Source organism: Rhodamnia argentea, chromosome 9 (assembly GCF_020921035.1).
Source record: "Rhodamnia argentea isolate NSW1041297 chromosome 9, ASM2092103v1, whole genome shotgun sequence".
In the NCBI taxonomy this organism is placed as follows: Eukaryota; Viridiplantae; Streptophyta; class Magnoliopsida; order Myrtales; family Myrtaceae; genus Rhodamnia; species Rhodamnia argentea.
This window is the reverse complement of record NC_063158.1, coordinates 5,206,177-5,227,620: the sequence shown is the minus strand read 5'-3', so window position 1 is coordinate 5,227,620 and position 21,444 is coordinate 5,206,177. Positions and strand designations below refer to the sequence as shown.

The following is a 21,444-nucleotide window of genomic DNA, read 5'->3' as shown; positions in this document are numbered from 1 at the left end:
CATCAGGTCCCTCGAATGCATAATTTTCTGCCACGTGGACTTCGGACGTTTTTGCTATTAAAAAGGAAAAAAAATGCACCTTAGATTGTCGAGCCCACTAAGAAGCACCATGCAGTTACGCACTACGGCACTTGAAATTTCAGCGATACAACATGTGTACCGTACTAGATTCCGTTGTCTTGTCGTAACATGGCGGCGCCACCTTTTAAGGGTTCGCGTTCATTTATTTTACGAAAAATAAATAATTTTAAAATTATTTTCTTGAAAATGATCTCTGACATTACTTGAAATAAAGAGTGCATAAAAAATGCTCTCGTTATCAACCATAATTTATAATTAAATATTTTCGTGGACGATAAAAATTCTTTTTGTCAATTAATTTTTGTAAGCGGTCCAAGTGGCCGTTTTCTGAAAATTTCATATCATTCACTTCTCGGGAAACAAACGGAGCCTCGGAATGCGTTCGTTTCGTTGGAAAACATTTTCCTAAAAGCCATCGTTTGTATTATTTACAAAAATAAATGAGCGAAAAGTAATTCCATCGCCCATGAAAATATTTAGTCGAGAATGAAAACTCTTTTTATTAGCTAATTATTTCAAGCGATACGAGCGATTGTTTATAGAAAAATGATTTGTAAATCATTCATTAAGAAGGTTTAGTCACGACACGGAAGGGCTCTTAAGGGCACATTACATTTGACATGTCCGTGAATTTACCTGAAGAAATAACATCAATGTTAGTCCTATTATCTTTGGCCTCATTTCGTCTTATTCCATTGACGCATAGGAGCACTTGTTAAACAAATTTTTTATTAAAAAAATCTCCACTTTATAAATGCACTTTGTGATTATGTGTGCTTCATTGAAATTTTGAAAATCGAACTGAACTGCTGAATATCTTCGTTATCGAATTAGATATTCATTAATCAAGAAAAACAAATTATCAAAAAATTCTAAACCTTTTAAACTTTTATCAATTCGATCATAAATTTTTTCATATTTTGCCAATTCAGTCCTATTGGCTGAAAATCGCTGTCGTGGACGCCAGCCATCCTATGTGACATTGCCGATACCGACGTTGACAAATTTTACTAATATTTAACAATATTTTAATATCTTTTGAATAGTTTATTTTTTTTTTCCTTTTTCCTTTTTTCCTTGCTTTTTTTCCCTCTAGAGTCGGGGGGAGGGCCACCCATGCCCTTCGCTAGTGCGGACGGTCCTCTCTCGATGTCGGAGGGAAGAAACCAAGGAAAAAAAAAAAGATAAATAAATAAATAAATAAATATTATTTAAAAATTATCTACGTTAGCACTGTCATCCACATCGGTTATTTTCAGCCAATAAGACTGAATTAGCAATACATGAACCAATAAACTTAAAAGGTTTAGGAATGAATTCGCAAAAATGTATGAGGTTTTGTGACTTTTTTTGACAATTTTTCCCATCAATCAAAGCTGGCGCTTGAAGAACGTCGGTAGAGATCGAATAATTTTAAGGGAAGCTAGACGCATTGGATCGCATTAGGTCGATGTGCCTTGAATTTAAGATGTCATCCAACATTAAAATGTTCAGCTCACCGGGACTTGAATTCTTCTGTTTTCAGCATCAAAGTTTTTAGCGAACTTCTATGTTGTCGTTCTTAGAATTTAGCCATGTTTGCCTTTTATAAAAAAAAGGAAGTTTGGAGTAGATTTATTCGATTTATTTATGTTGTCCAACGTCGACGTGGAAAACAGCGGGGGGGTTTTGCAGTATTAATATTTTGACCTTGTCTACGGTTTAAATTTATTCACAAGACGAAATGTATTTGGATTACACGCATGGCTAAATTCTAAGAACGACAACATAGAAGTCCGCCAAAAACTTTGATGCTGAAAACAGAAGAATTCAAGTCCCGAGTGAGCTGAACATTTTAATGTTGGATGACATCTTAAATTCAAGGCATATGGACCTAACGCGATCTAATACATCTAGCTTCCCTTAAAATTATTCGGTCTCTACCGACGTTCTTCAAGCGCCAGCTTTGATTGACGGGGAAAATTGTCATAAAAAGATCGATGTGAAAGGAGATCTGCCACAAGTCTGAAAATCCCCGCTAATTTCCTTAGAACTGTCAATATCAGGGCCAATGAGAGGTTCATTATGAGAACTCGCGTCTTAACCAACACCCTATGGAACAATAATCACCTTTCGATGTTGATAATCTCGAAAAAATCAGTAACGATTTTCGACCGGGTGGGGCAAATGTTACCAGGGATTTGTTTTAGATAAAAGGAAGTTAAAGGGCAGAATTCGGATCGAACATGAAGTTGGGGATTTTTTTTATAGAGAATTTTAGGCTTATTTGCCAGCTTAACAAGAAATTAAAATAACAGCTTTAGAATCCACTTCAGAATGATGTGTCAAGATGTGCCACGACACGACCCACCACATGTACACTTCACCATGTTGACATTTTTCAGCAACCCCCCAACACTCCCCCCAAACGAAAAATAAAATAAAATAAATTTCTTCTAATATTATTACAAACAAACACCTAAACAAACAAATAAATAAAAGAGTTAATACCATGAAAAATCGCAAACTAGTATACCTGTGATAAATTTACCTCAAATTATTTTTTTGACCATCAAATATCATAAATTAGTACACTTGTGACAAATTTATCCCAATATCTAATAGTTAAATTGTTAAGTTGGATATCATGTGGCAATTTGCGGGTGTACCATTTTGTGATTTTTACCCTCTGTTTGTCACATGTTTTATCAATTTGGGATTTTTTGTGATATTAATCCAATTTAACGGATGGTAAATTTGTCACGTATGTACTAGTCTGTGATTTTTCTTGATAAAAAAGATTAGTTTATGGTAAATTTATTACAAAAGTACCAGTTTATGATTTTTGGTAGTAAAAAAAAAAAAAGCTTGGGGCAAATTTGTCACACGCGTATTGGTTTGAAATTTTTCATGGTAAAAAAAAATTAATTTACAGTAAATTTGTCACAGATGTACCAGTTTGGATTTTCCATGATATAAATCATAATGAAAATTTCTTCTAATATTTTTACAAACCAGCATCTCAAATAAATCAATAAATTAAAGAACCAGCAATATGAAAAAAAATGATTTAATATATTAGCGAAAGCCAAAGCCAAATAAAAACAAAACCCTTCCTCTCTCATTCCCCAGTTCCACCCTCTGCTCTCTTCCCGTACAGAATACAAAAGTCTCTCTCTTCTCTCTCTCTCTCTCTACAGGCTCTTCAATGGAGGAGGAGAAAGGCGAAGGCGAGACATCTCAAGAAACGCAAGAACACACCACGACCCACCACCTGAAGGTCCCCGCCGGGTTGACCCAGGACGAGTTCGCCGAGCTAGCCCCGTTCGTCGACGAGTTCCACACCTACACGCTCCGCCCGGGCCAGTGCTCCTCCCTCCTGGGCCAGCGCATCCACGCCCCACGCGCCACCGTCTGGTCCATCGTCCGCCGCTTCGACAGGCCCCAGGTCTACAAGCACTTCATCAAGAGCTGCTCCGTCCCCGAGGGCTTCGCGCTCGCCGTCGGCTCGACGCGCGACGTCAGCGTCATATCGGGCCTGCCGGCGGAGACCAGCACGGAGAGGCTGGACGTGCTCGACGACGAGCGCCAGGTCGCGGGGTTCAGCATCATCGGCGGCGAGCACAGGCTGAGGAACTACCGCTCGGTGACGACGGTGCACGAGGCGGGGAGGACGGGGGAGATCTGGACGGCGGTGTTGGAGTCTTACGTGGTGGACGTGCCGGAAGGGAACACCGAGGAGGACACGCGCCTCTTCGCCGACACCGTCGTGAAGCTGAATCTGCAGAAGCTGGCGTCCGTCGCCGAAGGGATGGCTCGTGGCCGGCGGTGACGCGGCCGACGACTCAGGCATACTTTTTTAAAAAGATCCCCACGATAGTTCCTCCTCTTTTCTTCCCGTGATTTTTCTTCTTTTCTTGAAAAAAGGATTCACGAGATGCGAAACTCTTTTCTTTTGCTTTTTTGACCTCTCTCCCTACACGCACATGTGAGTGAGATTGAGACGGAGCTGATTTAGTGAGGGTCAGGTCGCATTTGGGGGCGTTGAGGCAAGAGAAATTTGTGAGAGAAATCAAGATCAAGTCAAAAGCGTAATGCAGATTTGGTTTAGATTAGTCAAAGTGATGCAATGTGTACAGAAATGTTATATTCTTGTTGCCTGTTTCTGTAAATTCTTTTCGCTGTGGAAACAAATTGAAGCTCTCAAGAATCAAGATCGTCTGGACTAAAGGTCCTATCTTTTTTGTTTTCTAAACCTTTTCTGCTATGGGGGTGGTAGTGGTTTCTTGTTCTTGTTGTTGCGGTTAGTGCGAGCAATTTCCAAACGGATGGTTTAACTGCTATAATGTGGGGTTATTCCATCATGGGTAGGTTCAGAGATTTGTAGTTAGACATGCATGTGAACGGTTCCATCTGGTTTCAATCTTTCCTCCCTCTCTTTTCACTTGTGAAGTGGGCTAGAAGTCTAGAACCAGTACCCAGAAGAGGGCACCATTAATGGCTTTCTCCCTTCTGTTGAGTAGAATTTGGTCGATCCTTGCGTTGGCATTGACATTGAAGGTGCGCTCAATTACCAGCTTATATCTCCATCCCCCCCCCCGAGAATGGTGGGGACACAGGTCGAACAGAGATGGAAAATGGGTGTGAAGGGCTGAAAGTTGGACAGCTGAATTCGTTCAAGTTGGAGCCAGAAGAATCTGTGGGTACAAACTGGACAGCGTACCATCAGTATTTGTTCTTTCTTTAACCTCTTGTGGGGTCTGTCTGTCACACAGAGAGAGAGAGAGAGAGAGAGAGAGAGAGAGGGGAAGCAGTGTTGGTAGTGAGGAATTTCTAGGGAAGGCTGAAAAGGCAAGAAAAATGCTCAGAAAAGGAGGCGCGCCTGCGTTTCTGGTAAGTCCCTTCCCCCTTCCCCCTTCCCGCGTCTTCTTCCATTCAGAGGAATCATCATAGGTTGATGGAAAAAAGGAGGCAAGAGGCTTTGATTTCTCTTGGAGAGAGATTAGAATCACTGAACTAACATGATCGTGCGTTCACGATGAGTACGGTCGGGGGGTCGATGCTATGATCTGATGCTTCGGTTGGTGGCTGGTGGGGTCTCTTTACGATTTGGATCCTTAACATCTCTGATCATCAGTTGATTCATGCATGGGTTTGAAAATTAATGAAGCAAATCCAAATTTCATCCTCAGTAGTTGTTGGCTTGATGCGGGGGGACATCGACTTGAGCTTTGCAGAGTTTAGCTTGGGGACACATCCAAAACAAGAACGAGCAAGAGCCGTTTTTTTTTCCCTTTTTCCTTGCTTGCTTGAATTGAGGCGGAAGCAAAGCTAAATGCTTTTTCGATGCCAGACAAATGTCAGATAGCTGGCGGTGATGGGGCACACATTAACTGCATATGGCAAGTTGGGGGGCGCGGGGGTGGAGAAGAGATCTGTGTCACGACTAGTAAGATCTGGGGTCCGCATGTGAATCAAGAAACGTTATCCAAAGTTTGCTGAAAAGACTTTTTAAAGATGTTATATCCCAGATTGTCAAACTTCCTTTCATGTCTTTTTGCTCCTGCCGATGCTGATGCTGACCCACAATCCCACATTACCCCTTCTTTTTGTCTACATGGAGACAAAACGCATGACCATCTTCTCGCATCTCAATTTCTGTGTTCTTGTTGAAGGTGTGATACATACTTTTCATGATCTCAATGAGAGTCGCGCAAGGAGCAGCAACTCTAGGCTGCCGGAGGATTTTCGTAATTTGGATCCGTACTTTATTGATAGTTTGAGTTTCAGCTTATGAATAGCTACCGAGTGATCTAAAATTTTCTCGACTATTGAAGTTTATGATATCTTTCTCTTGTTTTTTACTCTCTATTTAGCAAAAAATTATTGTGTCTAATCCTAACAGATCCTCCAAGTTTGCGCCGTGGTGCCTCTTTCCATTGACCTGGTTTGCCCCGGCTCGATAAGCAACTACACGTAAGGTTTTGTTCCATCGGAGCGCCTACTTCATGGAGCTTACCTTTTCTTATCAACAGTAGGAAATGGTCATCCACTTTTCACTGCCATGAATCTCTTCCCACGTACATGCGGGGCCTCAAGTTGCAGGATCGAAATGTCTGAACGTAGCTTCTTCAGCCGTTGATGCCAGCTCCCCATTTCTTGTGGTGGAAGAGATGCTTTGCTCTTGGACAAGAAAAGGTCAGTAGGCATTGTCTGGCAAGTTCAGAATCTTATTCATCACTTTGATTGGATGGTGAGAACTGGTGAGGTGGTTTGGGCGGGGGGGGGGCCATTCCAGGCACTCTCTCGTGGTCCAACTCCTTCCTCCTGTGGATTGCCACAGCAAGTCAAGTGCTTTTAGAAGATCCACTCGTCTGCACGCAAAGCAGCAATCACACTCAACAGAAGGGGAAAATGCACAAGTTAACCGCATCGTCCGCCCTTCGAGCAAAATCGAACTAATTCATTGGACGGGGATCGATCATGATGCGTGCGAAAAAGATGTATAGTTTTTCTATTGCTTTCCAAATATTCATCCATTTCAAAACTCGACTTTGTACATCGGAATGAGTTTGAATGCGTACGTCGCAGACAATCGGTCGTAGAGCTTTCGTGGCGATTCATTTTAGTTCTCGTGGCGATTCACTTCAGAGAGGAGCATTTGAATAGTGAAGGCCGCGTCAAAGACTATCGGAAGAGCACTTAACCCCATGATAAGGAAAGTCTCGAGCGAAAGCGACCTTCGTTTCTTTCCTTTTTTCTCCTCTATGGTAGGCCAAATGGCTTATTCAAAGCGAGTTTTTCCCCGCAAGTTGCCAACTTGTTGTTCATACAATAAAAGGGGTGGGGGGAAGCAAATGAAAAGGAAAGGAAGAAGCTACAAAAGCCAGCTTTTTTTATTGGTGGGTTTTTCAAGATTCCTTGTCCTTAATTGCAATTTTTTTTTCTCTCAGTTCTTTAGCCAGCGATTGGTCCTTTTTGGAGGGCAAAAGAGTTGGAGCCCACGAGAGAAAGAAAGGGTCTTGGATTAGCCAATGAGGTTGGGGAGTATTGCGGGGGAATTTAAGGTGGGGGCAGTTAATGAGAATTAGAGATTTGCTTGTTTTGATTGGGGCTGTTTTGTCTTTGTGGGTGCCACTCTCAAAAATCTCTCTTTCAAATTTGCGCGAAAGCACATTTGAGGTAGTGACGATCAATTTCTAGAATTGATGTTGAAGATTGATATTTGAGTTCATGGGAAAAATCCCCTTCCATAATAAGATCTTGCCATGGGAAAGGGTGAGCTGAGAAGAGATCAGTTAAGGATCTAAATAGGGTTCGGTGTCTTTTTTTTTTTTAGCATTCTTTTAGGTTTTGCTATTTATCCGATACTCGATACTCCCGACAATTCGCGCATTTGAAGTCATTTGAAACCTCGTCGGGTTTTGGCAAAAATTACGGTATTTCCAAAAACTTGATGGAAAAGTCGATGATGGTTTTTCGCTTAAACAAAACAAGGATAAAACCTTGAATCGAGAATCAAGTCATGACTGGAAAGAGTAGAGCTCAACGGTGTAAATCGGGAGAAACACCAAAAAAGCCTTAAACCTATTGCAACCGTGCCGATTCAGTCATAAACCTTTCTTTTTCTTGTCGAGTTAGTTCTATACCTTTTGCAATTGTACCAATTTAGTATATTTGAAAAATTTTGGCCGGTTGCCATTGACGTGTACCTACTATTTTAATATTTTTTTTGAATCTATTTATTTTCTTTTGATTTTTTTTTATTTTCTTGGTTTTTTCTTCCCTTTCCCCTTCCCCTTCGCCGTTCCACCTCCAAGTCGATCGTCGGACCTTGACGACCGGCCGCAGGTCGATCGGCAAGGCTCTCACCATAGCCAGGCGAGGCTAAGCCTCGCCAAGCCGTAGTTGACGAGGCGAGACTCGGCCTTGCCATCGCCGGATGTACCGAATTGGCACAATTGCAAAAGGTTTAGGATTGAATCGGCAAAAAAAAAAAAAAAAAAGCTTAGGACTAAATCGGCACAATTGCAATAGGTTTAGGACTTTTTGGTAATTTTCCCGTATAAATCTGAATTCCTTTTTGGGTAGAAGTGAGAATTTAAACCGGGTTGGATCTTAGCATATATGGGACGATATTAGTTTAGTTATCAAACATAACAAATGAATGCATTGTTGGGAAATGGATATCTCAATTGCATAAGAGATGACATGGTTTTGCTTAAGAAAAATTAAATCTCGCTTTCCCTCTTCAAGCATTTTTTAAAGTTAAAATGAACTTAAACTTAATAGTCTGCTCGTTATAAATGATATCATTGCAAAAAAAAAAAATAGCGGCAATTAGGACAAGCGTGCCTATTAATAACATGAAACAGACGAAAAACAAAAAAAATTATAACATGCCATGGTCATAACCATATCCAGGATTAATATACTACTTTTCTCAGCTTAACTATCGAGAAAATTCTTAAGAATAACGTAATATACTTCAATCCGAAAATTGTATCTGAAAAAGAATTTACGGTTTTTTGCGACGAGATGCTGGGATAATGTTAGTAATGTTGTAGTGAAAACCAACGCAAATCATGCATTTTGAACGATTGAAAAAGTATGTCATGTTTACAATTTAGGGTCCGTATGGTAACGTTTTTGTTCTTGGGAACATATTTGGAATAGAAATATTTTTTTGTGTTTCTGTTCCCGGCTACGATTTTCGGGAACGAAAACGCGTTTGGCAAGTACAAAAAAAAAACACTTTTTTCATCAAAAGGAAGGATCTACAACCGACGGCGGCGGCGGCCACTTCAACTCCTCACCGACGATGGTGAGCAATGATGGCTTGTACAAGCTCCTCCTCAAGTTGTTTCTAAAAAGTGTTCCAAAACCCAGAAACAAGATTTTGTTGTTTCTCATTTTTGTTCCAAAAGTATTTTTATTTCTCAAAAGTGTTCCCCGGAACACTTTTGGAACAATTTTTTACCATACGCGTTTCCGTTTCCAAAGTGTTACGGGAATACTTTGGGAGTAAAAACACTTTTTTTGGAATGTTACCATACGGACCCTTAATAAATTGCAGAAATGGTACTCAAAAAATCAAACAAAATATGGCAAGTTCAAAAAAAGAGAGAAAATATGGAAACAAGTCAAAATCAACAAGAAAAAAGTGTTCTTTTACCCATTTAAAGAGAACAAATGTTCACATGACAAGTTACTAAAAGCGGTATATTTTATAGACACGGTAAGACGCATAGAAGAGAGAAAATATTTATGGTTCCCTTACATTTCGAGGTGAGCAAACTTGAGAGTATAATCCCTCCGAAGCCCCCAATCTCAAAAAAAAAAAAAAAAAAAAAAAAAAAAGGATACAAAATCCTGGTGAAAAGTATCATTAGTAGAAGTATCCTCTTGTGCTAAGGTCAAACTGCGTTCTTCTTCCTGGAGCGAAATCTGACGCCACCCGGATTTCATATCTTTCGGTTCTGCGATGCCTGAAGATTTACAGGACTCAACGCATGCTTCGTCAGGTTTAAGAACCCGAATTAATAGGACGTGCCGATCTTTGCGAAAATGAGAACATTCTGAGCCACAGCATGTCGGCTTAGTTTAAGGAACATTAATCAACAGATAGTCCCTAGACACATCTTAACTTCCCCTGCCTTCCGTCCAAAGCCTGGAAGCCTAATCACATGAATGAATGATCAAAACCACCTGGCCGTAAGTGTCAATGACCAGCGCAAATGATGGCCCTCAGGCACTCAGCCTAGTCCACCAGTAAACACCGCAACGAACTCTTCACAAGACTCAGACCCAAAAGTTTATAGGACTACTTGGGCGACTCGTCAAAACATATGTGAATCCATATTATCTACGCTGGGAGTGCAAGCTAGTCGCATGCCCTACGCGATGTTTATCAGTATAAGCATACAGATACCAAAACTTAAACTGCATCTCAACATGTTAGAGCCAGCTAACTCGGTACATTTACATAAATGTCGACATGATGCACCGCCAAGGCCTCACACTCAGATAGCAGAGGCACTCATTTTGCCAAAGATCCAGGAGCAGAAGACACACTTTGTAGACAAGAAATTTGACATAATCACATCGATCCCAGATATTGAGTAATATCTTCATCTGCTTAAACATGTTGGCAGTACTACAACAGAAGCTTGGACATGGTTAGCCAATGTAGCATATACACATTAAACGCAAAACGGCGAAATGTAATGGCCAATGCATAGTGTCAAATGAGAATGAACTTTACATCCTCAACGTCAATCAAACACAAGGAAAGAAGTTCCACTTGACGGATACCCAGATTTCAGTTCAATTTGATCCAGTCAGGGCTCTAAGAAGCTCGAGTGACCAAAGCGGCGAATAACAGGTAAAACTAGAACTACTCCAATTGGAGACCGAAAATTGCTAGTTCCTCACCCTTGAGTCTATCCTTTCTTCAACAACACAATTTAGAGATACCTTTTTCAATGCTCGCGTAACTCATTTCTTCGCCGATAAGAACACAGAAGCAAGGCATTGGCCTAAGGGTGGTTATCCCTGATCAAGAACCGAGAGGTTTCAGATCCAACATCTACATTGCACCTCCCCCTACTTGCAGTTACCGCAAGATGAAAACTAAAGAATTGTTCCTCCACGTTCTCTTATTTCATTTTGTGAATATATGAAGATAGAACCATAGGAAGCTAGAAAATAGAAAGATGACATGAAATGGAACCCGGGAATCATAATTATCATGAAGGGGATTATAAGAACAACACGGCAATGAAAATTCAAGGTATGGACCAATCAAAAGAAGAGCAGATCCCATGGAAACAAAGACTATATCAGTATTATTACAATAAACTGGAATTCTTCTCAGTACAGGACCTAATTCCTACCTCCATTTCAATCGAAGTCAGACTCTTTCATGCTACACATTGCCAAATTGCCATTTGCATGATGTAATCTCCTATATCACCTAAAGCGAACTAGTCCACCAGCTAAATTAAACTTTTGCAGCTGTTAATATATCCAAGTCACCGGGAATAAAGAAAAAGCTACAAAATGGGTGTCGATACAGGCAAAAGTGAAGAAAATGAACATAAACAAAAAGGACTTCAAATTACACAGAACCTCTTACATGACAATCATACATAAAGTTTTCACAGTGGAAGCTTCCACAAGCAGATGAATCCACAGTATATGTGGCGAAAGCACCGGATCCATCACTGCAAAGACCTTCAGTGGAGAACTTGCAGCCCGCAATTTTGCTCAAAAACAAGAAAAACTATTACATCCTCCACCTTGGGCTTGGGATTGCAAAGAAACCTGAAGGAGACAGCGGAAATGCAAGCCCAGGTGAAGGTGGTGGCTGAGGAGCTGGGCCCAAAATCCCTGTCTGAGTGGCCGGTGAAAACGAAAAGTTGGGCGTCAAAGGGGGAGGAAACTGGAACCCAGGCGAAAGCAAAGGATAAGGCGATCTTGGAGACAACAAATTAAAGTAACTGGTTGGCGATGGTAGGAGGAATTGAGAAGTCGGAGAGGGCAAAAGTGCGGGACCATTCATCTGAGGAGAAGGAAAATTGGTCATAGGTGGCATTGGACCATTCATTCTTGGCGCAGGAAGATGAGGATTGTGAAGCAAACCAGATTGTGGTGGATGATTCTGAACTTGGCCTGGAGCTTGATGCGGAAAATGAGGTGGAGCTTGGGTTGGACTAGGATCCAACATTGAAGTCTGTAAGTATCGCATGTATGCAGAGATAGGAGAATCGGTTGTGTTCTGCATAAATGGGTCCCGAGGTTCCATAGGCGGCAAAGGTGTTGGCGACGGCTGACCATATTGAGGAGGCCGAACGAAGCTGCTGTTGTAGGGAACTGGAGGCGGAGCCACAGGAACTGCAGCAGGAGGGGGAATATGGGGCCTGTTCATAGGCCCCAAGGGGGGCGGGCGAATCTTCTGCAGCCGCATGCTCGGTGTTTTTGGGGGATTGTTGGGAGGTCTAGGCAAGGGATCTTGCGAAGGGGAACCCGTCAATTGCTGAACAATGCTGCGGAAATCATTCTTGCTGATGTTGTAAACTTGAGGCTGCGGCTGTTGCCTGGCGGCATTATTTGGGTTGTTATTCGTGGAGGTGGTGGTGTTACTGTTACTGTTGTTGGGGAAGTTTGGCTGGTGTAATGGGCTCTTCTTTATGTTCTTGCCCATCTTGTTCACACCCAAAGGATCATTCTGCCTGTTCCTAGAGCTGTCCATTTTCGAGATCCCAAAATTGTAATCACCAGAAGCCACACACGCTCGTCAATCGCTCATCAACCTCCCGTTCCCGGGATGTTTAACCATTCATAAGCCACAACAAACAGGGCTATAACTCCAAAGAGCTAGCATTTTCACTGGGTATTCAATGATCAGATTGATTCAGCTTCGCATCTTCAAATATCCCCAATATCGGAAGCACCCACGAAGAAACCAAAAAGCCTCCAAATACCTTTCCCCCAATCAACAAGCAAAGATTCGAACTTGAGCTCCAGACAGCACTAGTCTAACAACCCGAGCATAACATCCAAATCTCTACCCCACAAAAACAGAAAGCTAAGAGCAGCTGAATCGTAGGAACGCGACCAAGATTCTAACCTCGGCGGCAGCAAGAATCTGACCAACTCCAAAGACCCACTTGCTTCCGAACCTGGAAGTGAAGATCGAAAGCGGTCACTCGGGTCTTCGATTGGCAAAAAGAATATCTTCTCAGACCGCTCGGGTCTGTGTCTAGAGTAGTCAGAAGCAGGGAAGAGGAGAATACGGGAAACCCTAGAGACGGGAGAGAGGGGGAGGGGATGAGAGAGAGAGTCAACAACGAAATGAATGAATGATAATTTTAGGTGCGCGAAAGAGATAGGAACAACGGCGTGAGAGCGGGACGGTGACGTGGTGCGCCTGTGGGGTCGAAGACTCGAAGCTCCATTCGCAGCTTACGGCGAAGCTACGCATGAGCGAGAAACGAGAGGGTTCGTATTCTTCTCTTCACTCCCCTCCTCGGTCAAAACATACGGAATCATCGCCGCTGTTTCCATCTTTCTCCCATTTTCGGATTCTTGACCAAAAAATTTATCTTTCGGTCGGATTCTTACCCCAAAACTCACTGTCTGCTCTGCTCTGTAATAATGGAGTTCCCCGAGTCAACGCATGACGGGGCCTGTGGACCCGAGGAATGACAATTTGGAACCCCAAAACCCTAATTTTCGCTTCAGAGATTTTCCCACGTTCTCGCTCGGGATACATCGAAGCAATAATAGCATAAATGATCTATAAATGATCGATAAATTCTTCATATAATCATTTTTATAAAATTAAATTATGATATTGAATATCGGACCAAAATTTAGGAATCATATTGAGCAGATTGAAAAAGTTCAAGGACGACGTTACACATTAGACCAAAATTTATGAACCATTCATATCATTTTCCCCATCAATTACCGATGAATGTTTACTTTGATCTCGCTCTCTCTCTAAATAATGAAAGTCATTCTTGATGTAAATGCTCACAATTCCTCGTAAATGTTGTTTTAAGTGTTGGAATCACGCGACTTTGATCCATAAGTTCGATTAGTGCCAACATCTTTCGTGAACTCCATTCATCATGTTTGTAAGTCCACATGGAGGTTACGAATCCAAGAGGAAAACTATGGGGAGATACCTTTTGTTATCTCCCCCTGATCCCGCACCTGGTGTCTGCATTCGATAACAAAGGCGAAATGCACGGAGGTCGATATATCCTACACAAAGATTCAAATGGAAAAGGCATATCCATTTTGACTTGCTTTCGCATAACGTCGCTTTTTTAGGCACGATGCCGCGATCTCGCGAGTCCCACATCGCATGAGAGAGGCTTCGCCGAGCGCATCGCACCTCAACATTCAGCCTCGGATAGTTACCACCGCCTCGAAAAGATCCGGTCAAGAGTGAAAACGAGTTCGGAAAACTTTGGCAAAAAGTTCCAAGTGAAGCCAACAAAGATAAGTAGTCGACATTGTTTATGAGGCTCATTAAAAAGAAAACGTGGCTTTCCAAAGGGAATTTATCGCAAGATGGTCGGATTAGCCAAAAGAAAAAATTAACTTTTATAGACAGTTCAAAGTTAGGCACGCTGGCGTCATCATGACTCTGTGATTCTAAAGTTTTGAATTTCCTCATTATAAGATAAGATCTAGATCAAGGCCTTCCCCTACCTAAAAAACCCATTTGTTTATTTATTTATTTATTTTTAATTTCTCCCCCTAATTTCCCTTCACATGCTGGAGAGATAAACAAGCCAAAGCCAAACTGCTTCTAATCAATTTTGGACCCAAAGCATTCTACCATATTTTATTTTTGGATTAATATCATGAAAAACTCCGAACCCGCACGCCTGTGATAAATTTATCCCAAACTATTTTTTCGACTATCAAAAACCCCGAACCGGTGCACCGGGGACGGATTTACCCTAAACTAATCTTTTTTTATCACGAAAAATCGCAAACTTGTATGCTCGGGATAAATTTACCCTTCGATAAATTTGGTTAATACCACGAAAAATCTCAAATTGATATACCCGTGACGAACAGAGAGTAAAAATCATAAACCGGCACACCCGTAAACCGCCACGTGCCATTTAACTTTGCAATTTGATGGCTAAATTTAATAAAAACCAAAGGATGGTAAATTTGTAACGGATGTACTAGTTTGAGGTAAATTTGTCACAAGTGTATCGGTTTAGGATTTTTTATAGTAAAAAAAAAAAATAATTTGGGAAAAATTTATCACAACAAGCGTGTCAGTTTAGGGCTTTTCCGTGTGATATTAATCCTTTCTGTTTTTGGGGAGGTCAAATGTTGACATTTCTAAAGTCTCTCGGGGGAGGAAACACCATCTTGCCTTGCAAGACACTTCCATACTCGCACGACTTTGACCACTTCTTGCATCGTTGTCTTTCGCTGGGTATATTCAAGAAGAAAGGCAGGGGGGCAAGCTCTATCGTCCACAAGATCGATGCCCGAAAGCGACTGAATAAAAAAACCTCGTCAAGAGCGGAAAAGAAGTGCAGACTGCAGCGTTAATTGAACTAGTAATGCGGGGTTCATCCCGGCAGCTCTTTTGCTTCGAACACGCAACCTTGTACACAAGGCGGATCGGGTACGTAAAAACCCTAATCTGTTGTCGGTCAAAGGGGATGAAAATGGTCGCCGCCTCGCTCCGTTTTGGTAGCTCGACATCGTTGTCAGTTGGCTCTTAATGGGTTATGCGGTACAGTTGCTTAGACACCCTTTTGCAGTAAAGTCAACAAAGCTGGGTTTTTGAAGCCATTTGGTATGAATAACTAGGCTTAAAATAAAGAGCTTTCGTATAGGAGGGAATGTGAGGTGAAGATTCATTCAGACATACGTATATATGACTAGCACTTCGTAATAGTAAACAAGAACATACATGTTATGCTAGTTAGGTAAACAAACGTACAGACATCGTTAGCTGCATTTAGATTTTGTCATAGAGAAACCAAAATTTGAAACTCTCTTAAGTGAAGGAGAAAATGGATGTAGTGGGGTGAGAGAGGCTCGAACTCTCGACCTCAGGATAACTCAGAAGCTATGAGACCTACGCGCTAGCCAACTGCGCCACCACCCCACGTGGCAAGCAGTTCCTACACAAAAATATAACAATGAAAACATGTCCCCTACTGACCATTTCCTGCTTCCTCTGGACTACGTGACGTGAAACTCGGGGATGTTCCTTGTCAGCTAAGGATGAAAAATATTTATCTGGAAATTGAGGGGACACAGGGTATGTGGGCACTGGCATGTTAAAATAAGGAACGTATTTAGGCCGCTCACCGGATTACCGAAAAAGCGCTAGAGGCCCCCGTCGGGAGCTTCTGCTATCTACTTGGCTGCCCTGTGCTTCGAACATTGCTTGGTAACCGGCTTGCCGGCCAAGTACCCTATGATTACGTTCGCTCAGTCATTAAAGGCTTCTTTCTCGGACTTGTGTGGCGATCCTCGTATTTAGTAGTTTAGCATATGAAGCTAATGGAGGAGTTCATATAGGCGTGCAGAAAAATATCGAGTGACTCCTAGCCCGATGTGGCAAGCATTCTACGATTCGCATCTACTTAAATATTAACACCTATCTTCAAATTATATAAATAAAAAAAAAACACCGATGGAGAATTCTTTTGTCGAGAAGCCGAGACGGGGAAAGGTTTCGCCGGTCAGCGGCTGCCACCGGCCAGACATGGTCAGCTCCATCTTCCCTGACCTCAATCTGCAATTTTTTTCTTTTCCCACTTGATTCAACATCAGCGGACACGTGTCAAATTACGAGTGGCCATGAAGAAAAATGGTCGCCACATCAACAGCTGAAGTGGCGTTATGGAACCATACAACAATTTCTATAGAGGCGCGCGTGATTTGCAGCATCACGAATGGTGAGTTTGGCCTGCATCTTCAATGTTGATGACCGGTCAACTTTTCATCTTCAAATTCAACAGAACTAATCATGCCTAACACGGTAGCGCTCCTCTCTCTTCATGTTTGTCCAATTAAAATTCGAAATTGGCTTTTGTATTCATAGCGGATATTCTGATAGGTTCTTACAATTGACGTATATTCGAAAAAATCTTCCATATTTTTTTTTTCTACATTTTTTTAATGTGAGTAGCTCGATAAATCTCTTGTCATTTTTCTTTCGTTTTGTGCATATTACGCCCCTAAAAACTGTGAGTTTTTTCAATTGAGAAAATCTCTGTGAGATTGGCTGTCCAAACGATGGAACGTGTTTCAACTAGACACGTCAAAAACATCACTAAAAAGAGCAAGGATGCAACCAAAATGGAAAGAGGAAGAAGAAGAAGAAGAGCTAAAACATGAGATTTATGGATTTTATATAGTCAAATGAGCCACATATCAATTCAAATGCGCGGTCTCGTCTCGCCTCTTGCCGTCCCTCCTCTGCTCCAAGTCCTCGAAGCTCCAATCCCTCCTCATCCCCCAGCTCCGGACTAGCCTCGGCTCCCCCTCGGGCCCCACTCCTCGGCTCCCGCCGAAAGCCACAGGCCCGGAGCTGTGAATCCGACGGTGCCTTCCCTTCGCGCTAGTCTTGGCCCCGACGATCAGAGGCCCGCTCCTGAAGTGCTCATAAGGTGGCGGGGCCAAAGGGCCGGACCAGCTCCTCTCGACCGCCATGCAAGATAGCTTATCTTCTCCGGCACATCGGTAATCGAGGTCCGAGTTTGTCCGCTGCCCGCCACGGCAGGTAAGGCAATTGAGGCTCATGGGTCGTGACGGCGGCTTGGGAAAGTCTATGCTATGAAAGTGGGTGTTTTGATCGGAGAGAAACGAGACTTTCCTCACGCAAAAAAGAGTGAAGCCATTACCGGAGAGACAGAGAAATGGGGAGGGATCTTTAAGAATTACAAAGGGTTCGATGGAGAAAGATCAAGGGAGAAGGGGGCGGTTACTTTGTGGATGATGATTCTCCGTTGTTATTGTTGTTGTTGTTTTTGCTGTTTTGCATTGATTCTCATCCATTTCGATCCCTAGAAATGAGCTGAACCACTGAAGTTTAGGGTGGCAAACAACTCAACCCTCAATTTGGCAATTTCAGATTCGTGCCCAACTCCTCTTCTTTTTGGCCATCAACTCCTATTAAAGCAGCTCATAATGTTCCAAAATCACCATAGCTTTGCCAAGTATCATTAACATAATACAAAAAATCCACCCGTGCTCCTCCGATACTGTATGATTCCAATAATTGTTTTTTTTTCCGGCTTTGTAGGACACGGAGCAATAATGCCATGGAATCTGTACTCCATAGCGCAGGTCAAAAATCAACCTTTTCGTCTGGAGGTTTCGGACCAGAACACTGGATTTGGACACCTGTAGTGGCAATCTTTACTTCAATGCATCCACCAGAAAAGCACAGGTAGTTCTTTTGTTTTGATCACTCTCTTGTCCTGGCTAGGAAAAGGTGCAGAAAAAGGGAAATCGACAAGCGGGTATTACGTGGGCATTGGCCTTGACAAGGCTAGTGATTCAGCAGTGAAGAGAGTGACAGAAAGCCAAGTTAATAAGAATCCTATGCACCGTAATGTTTGATGATGCTCCCTAATACTAAGTGTATATGCTCGTGTAAGTCACCATGCCAGAGCCCAAAGAATTATGCAGATGCTCATGTTCTCTCGTTCCATGAAAGCCGATCCCAATTATCATCCACCAAATAGAATCTACAGGATCAATATGGTTAAGCTCCAAATGACCAAAAAATAAGTATATGCTCATTACTTGCACATCTCTGCAACCGAGATACAGACAACCCAACATCATGCGAGGAGACATGAAGAGCTCAACAGAATTATCACAATGCAGGAGGTTGCACTATGAGCGATCTTAAATCTCTGAACTTTGACAGGAAGACAATAATAAATATACGGTGCCACACTTGCCCATTGATTACAGGATGCTTGGTGTACAAGGGACATGATCTCGGTTGAACCCAACAAACAGCAGAACAAGCCAACAAAGGATTGAGGAAACAGCCCAGAAGTTTCAGTTTCGGAACATCTATTTACATCGAAGACCGGCAGGACATCCAATGTGAAAAAAAAAAAAAAAAATTGCTATATGCTAGAACTAGGCTATTTACTACAACTTGCAATCTAGGAGTTCAATCTACCAGAAGCAACAACACAACTAAACAAAGCCCATTGACCAAAGAGTTCGCACCACCCGGAACCTGACAATATTGCGCAGGTTCTCGCTTTCAATGGAGAAACTTCAATTCCATTGTCTAGTCGATGCCAACTCGCACGGAACGAAATCCTTCAAACTTTCTCAGATTTGGGCAAATAGAGCCACCTTGAGCTGCTCCTGAGTGTAGAACTGACTCCCCATCTTAACTGTGGCTTGCTGGATCATGATGAACTCGTTCACCACAGAAACACTAGCATGCTGCAACTCCAAGTCCAATTTTTGAAGAGCCACCATCAACCTTGCTGCAGGATGATCCTTCCGGCTGCTCTCCACTCGAATCACCGCATCCCAACCCATGATCTTCACATCAATTACCATCCCATTGGACCTACTTCCTGTAGGTTTTGCCACCTTACGATCTTGCTTCAAAGAGATACATTCTTTATTTGATGATTGCTTCTTTAGCTCATCCAGCTGCTTCTGCAAATCCTCCTTATCGGACTCTGCAGCTTGTAGGTTCGCATTAAGCTCCTTGATATAGGACACCGCATCTCCGAGCAACGAAGCCTTGTCCATCTTCGATACATTCGGAACCACAGCCCTTAGGGCGTAAAACCTCTGATTAAGCTTCTCCCTCCTCTGCCTCTCTGCCTCCACGTGGTTCAAAGGCTCCTCCCTCCCGTTTGCAGGTTTTCTACCCCGCTTCCTCGGCCTCTTTTCAGGTTCTACGACTTTGCTGCTCTCAGGTTCCTTAACCACTGAGGCTTCAACATCCGAATGGTCCGAATCCCCCGTTCCACTGACCGATTTCAACATTCCTGAAGAAGGCACAATCACTCCAGAAGTGAAGGACATCATTTCCTCGTCATTGCTACCGCTTGAAGCAGACGACCTCTTCTTCTTTTTCTTCATAGTCTCCTCTGCAACCTCGACCTGTGAATGACCCGAAAACAACCTTCCACTCCCACTGTCTCCGAAATTCAGTACTTCAATAGATTCCGGCTTCAAAGGATGAGAATCTGCATTGCTTCTGCTACTCGAATTAATCGCGCACTCCGTAAAGTTCAACTCTTTCGTGAAAAAACCCTCATTTTGCTGCTGGGTTTGGCCGCTCTGCTGATCATTTCTGGTGCAGATCGCACTGGGGCTTTCGGTAAGACTGCTTGAACTGGGGTTCTCTATCTGAAATGTCATAGAGCGATCGTTAATCTCCATCGGGACAGGTGGATCGCAGATCCAAAGAGACGTCGGGTCATTCTCGCTGTTCAAATCCCTACTACCACAACCCATTTCCTGATCAGGGAGATTAAATAGCCCTCTAATTCCGTTAATCAGATCGGAGCTCTGGAAGATCAGCTCGGTGGAACCCAGTTCGACCACACCGTTCAACACGGGGACACACGCCATGGTCTGCAACCCAAAGACCTGCGCCTGCCGAGCCCTCTCGCACCCGCAATTCACCAATCTCTCGGCCCCCGAGATCCACAGAGGATTTGAGCCAAAGAAGACCCGACCCGGCAACCCCGCGCCGTTGGCAAACGACTGGGTCATGGAGAGCAAGAAGAACCACTCGGTGTCGGTCACTTCCTCCTCAATCGCATCATCGGCGATCGCGGACCCGGAAATCAGCGAATTGAGGTCGCGGAGGACCCTCTTACGGTGCTCCTGCTCGGCCGGAAAGCAAGCGGTGGTCTTGCTTTTGGTTTTGGTATCGCCCTTGTAATACCCATCGCCCCAACCGAGAACAGGGTTGGAATAGTCGCCAGAGGTCTGCCAGAAGATGGTGTAGGTCCACGCCGCCGCCGCCCCCCACTCCCTCCCGCGAGCCCCCTCGATCAGGGCCTGGAGCCGCCGCTGCAGCGACTCCTGATTGAGCAACGCCGGCGGAGGAGGAGTGACCGGCGGCGGGGGAGTCGGCCAGAAGGCGGAGAGATCGGCCGCGGAGGCGTTGTCGTAGTCCGTCCACAGACTCATCGAACAAAACGAATCAAAAGGCTGCTCCTTTTCTTTCCAAGTGCTGGTGAGGCGGACAGATTTCGGGGGGTTCCAGATGTTTTGCTCCGGAGAGCTGAATTGTAGTTGAGGAGTGAACTAGTGGAGCTCCTGGAAATGGTTGTCGCGTTAAAAAGGCGAGCGAACGGGCGAGTCAGAAAGGGCGAGTGAGCGAGTGGGGAGTGGGACAGGGAGGGCGACTGGGGTCCATCGCCGGCGCTTCTTCGAAGGCTCGTCGAGCGAGTCAGTGACGGCTTGAGCGGCTAGAGCCGGCTCCAAATCCTTCGATGCTCAGCCCCAAGAGACTAGCAGCTGAATGGCTTGGCGGATGGGGCTCGGAGAATTAGGAACTCGGCTCGTCCCTAGTGGGACGCGCACGGCTCGGCCGAGTGGGGCCCCGGGGGGACGCGTGCCCAATCTCGGGTTTCGTTGACCGTTTTCTCTTGACCGGCTCCGGGTTTCCTTCCCTCTGCGAAGAAGCAGCCGCGAACGAGAACCCGAGAAACGAACAGGCCTGGACGGGCCGGGCCGGACCGGAACAAGAAAGCCCGTCGAATTTTTCCCCATCGCAATCTATCGGTAAAACACATTGTGCTCGGTACATTTGGTAGTCAATGGGTATGATTGCTTATTAAGTTGATCAAAGTCCAACTCGAAGCAGTAGCTCATGTT

General features: G+C 43.6%; 3 protein-coding genes and 1 non-coding gene across 5 annotated transcripts; 1 reads left to right on the top strand and 3 right to left on the bottom strand.

Annotated features, from left to right (window-relative positions):
* Window positions 1-3,211: 3,211 nt before the first annotated feature.
* On the top strand, window positions 3,212-3,976 carry LOC115736885 (abscisic acid receptor PYR1-like). Its single transcript, XM_030668755.2, has one exon. The coding sequence runs from the start codon at window positions 3,269-3,271 to the stop codon at window positions 3,890-3,892; it is 624 nt and encodes a 207-aa protein (XP_030524615.1). The 5' UTR covers window positions 3,212-3,268; the 3' UTR covers window positions 3,893-3,976.
* Window positions 3,977-10,882: 6,906 nt separating this feature from the next.
* Window positions 10,883-13,130, bottom strand: LOC115736878 (protein HAIKU1-like). Its single transcript, XM_030668746.2, has one exon. It carries the CDS (start codon window positions 12,311-12,313, stop codon window positions 11,348-11,350), a length of 966 nt encoding a protein of 321 aa, XP_030524606.1. The 5' UTR covers window positions 12,314-13,130; the 3' UTR covers window positions 10,883-11,347.
* Window positions 13,131-15,633: 2,503 nt separating this feature from the next.
* On the bottom strand, window positions 15,634-15,718 carry TRNAM-CAU. Its single transcript is given in 2 exon segments — window positions 15,634-15,669; window positions 15,681-15,718. It is a non-coding gene; the product is annotated as a tRNA-Met (tRNA).
* A 2,773-nt stretch (window positions 15,719-18,491) lies between these two features.
* LOC115736876 (transcription factor MYC2-like) lies at window positions 18,492-20,889 on the bottom strand. Of its 2 annotated transcripts, XM_048285037.1 has the most exons (2): window positions 19,192-20,889; window positions 18,492-19,158 (listed from the first exon to the last, which is right to left on the bottom strand). In XM_048285037.1, the coding sequence occupies exons 1-2, from the start codon at window positions 20,752-20,754 to the stop codon at window positions 18,922-18,924; spliced, it is 1,800 nt and encodes a 599-aa protein (XP_048140994.1). In that variant the 5' UTR covers window positions 20,755-20,889; the 3' UTR covers window positions 18,492-18,921. The 2 variants fall into 2 exon arrangements, with proteins under 2 accessions (XP_048140994.1, XP_030524603.1); XM_030668743.2 differs by having other exon boundaries at window positions 18,492-20,889.
* Window positions 20,890-21,444: the final 555 nt, after the last annotated feature.

Bases quoted from the DNA above. Each gene is read 5' to 3' on its own strand.
- LOC115736878 (XM_030668746.2), bottom strand. From the start codon at position 12,313: ATGGACAGCTCTAGGAACAGGCAGAATGATCCTTTGGGTGTGAACAAG.
- LOC115736885 (XM_030668755.2), top strand. From the start codon at position 3,269: ATGGAGGAGGAGAAAGGCGAAGGCGAGACATCTCAAGAAACGCAAGAA.
- LOC115736876 (XM_030668743.2), bottom strand. From the start codon at position 20,754: ATGAGTCTGTGGACGGACTACGACAACGCCTCCGCGGCCGATCTCTCC.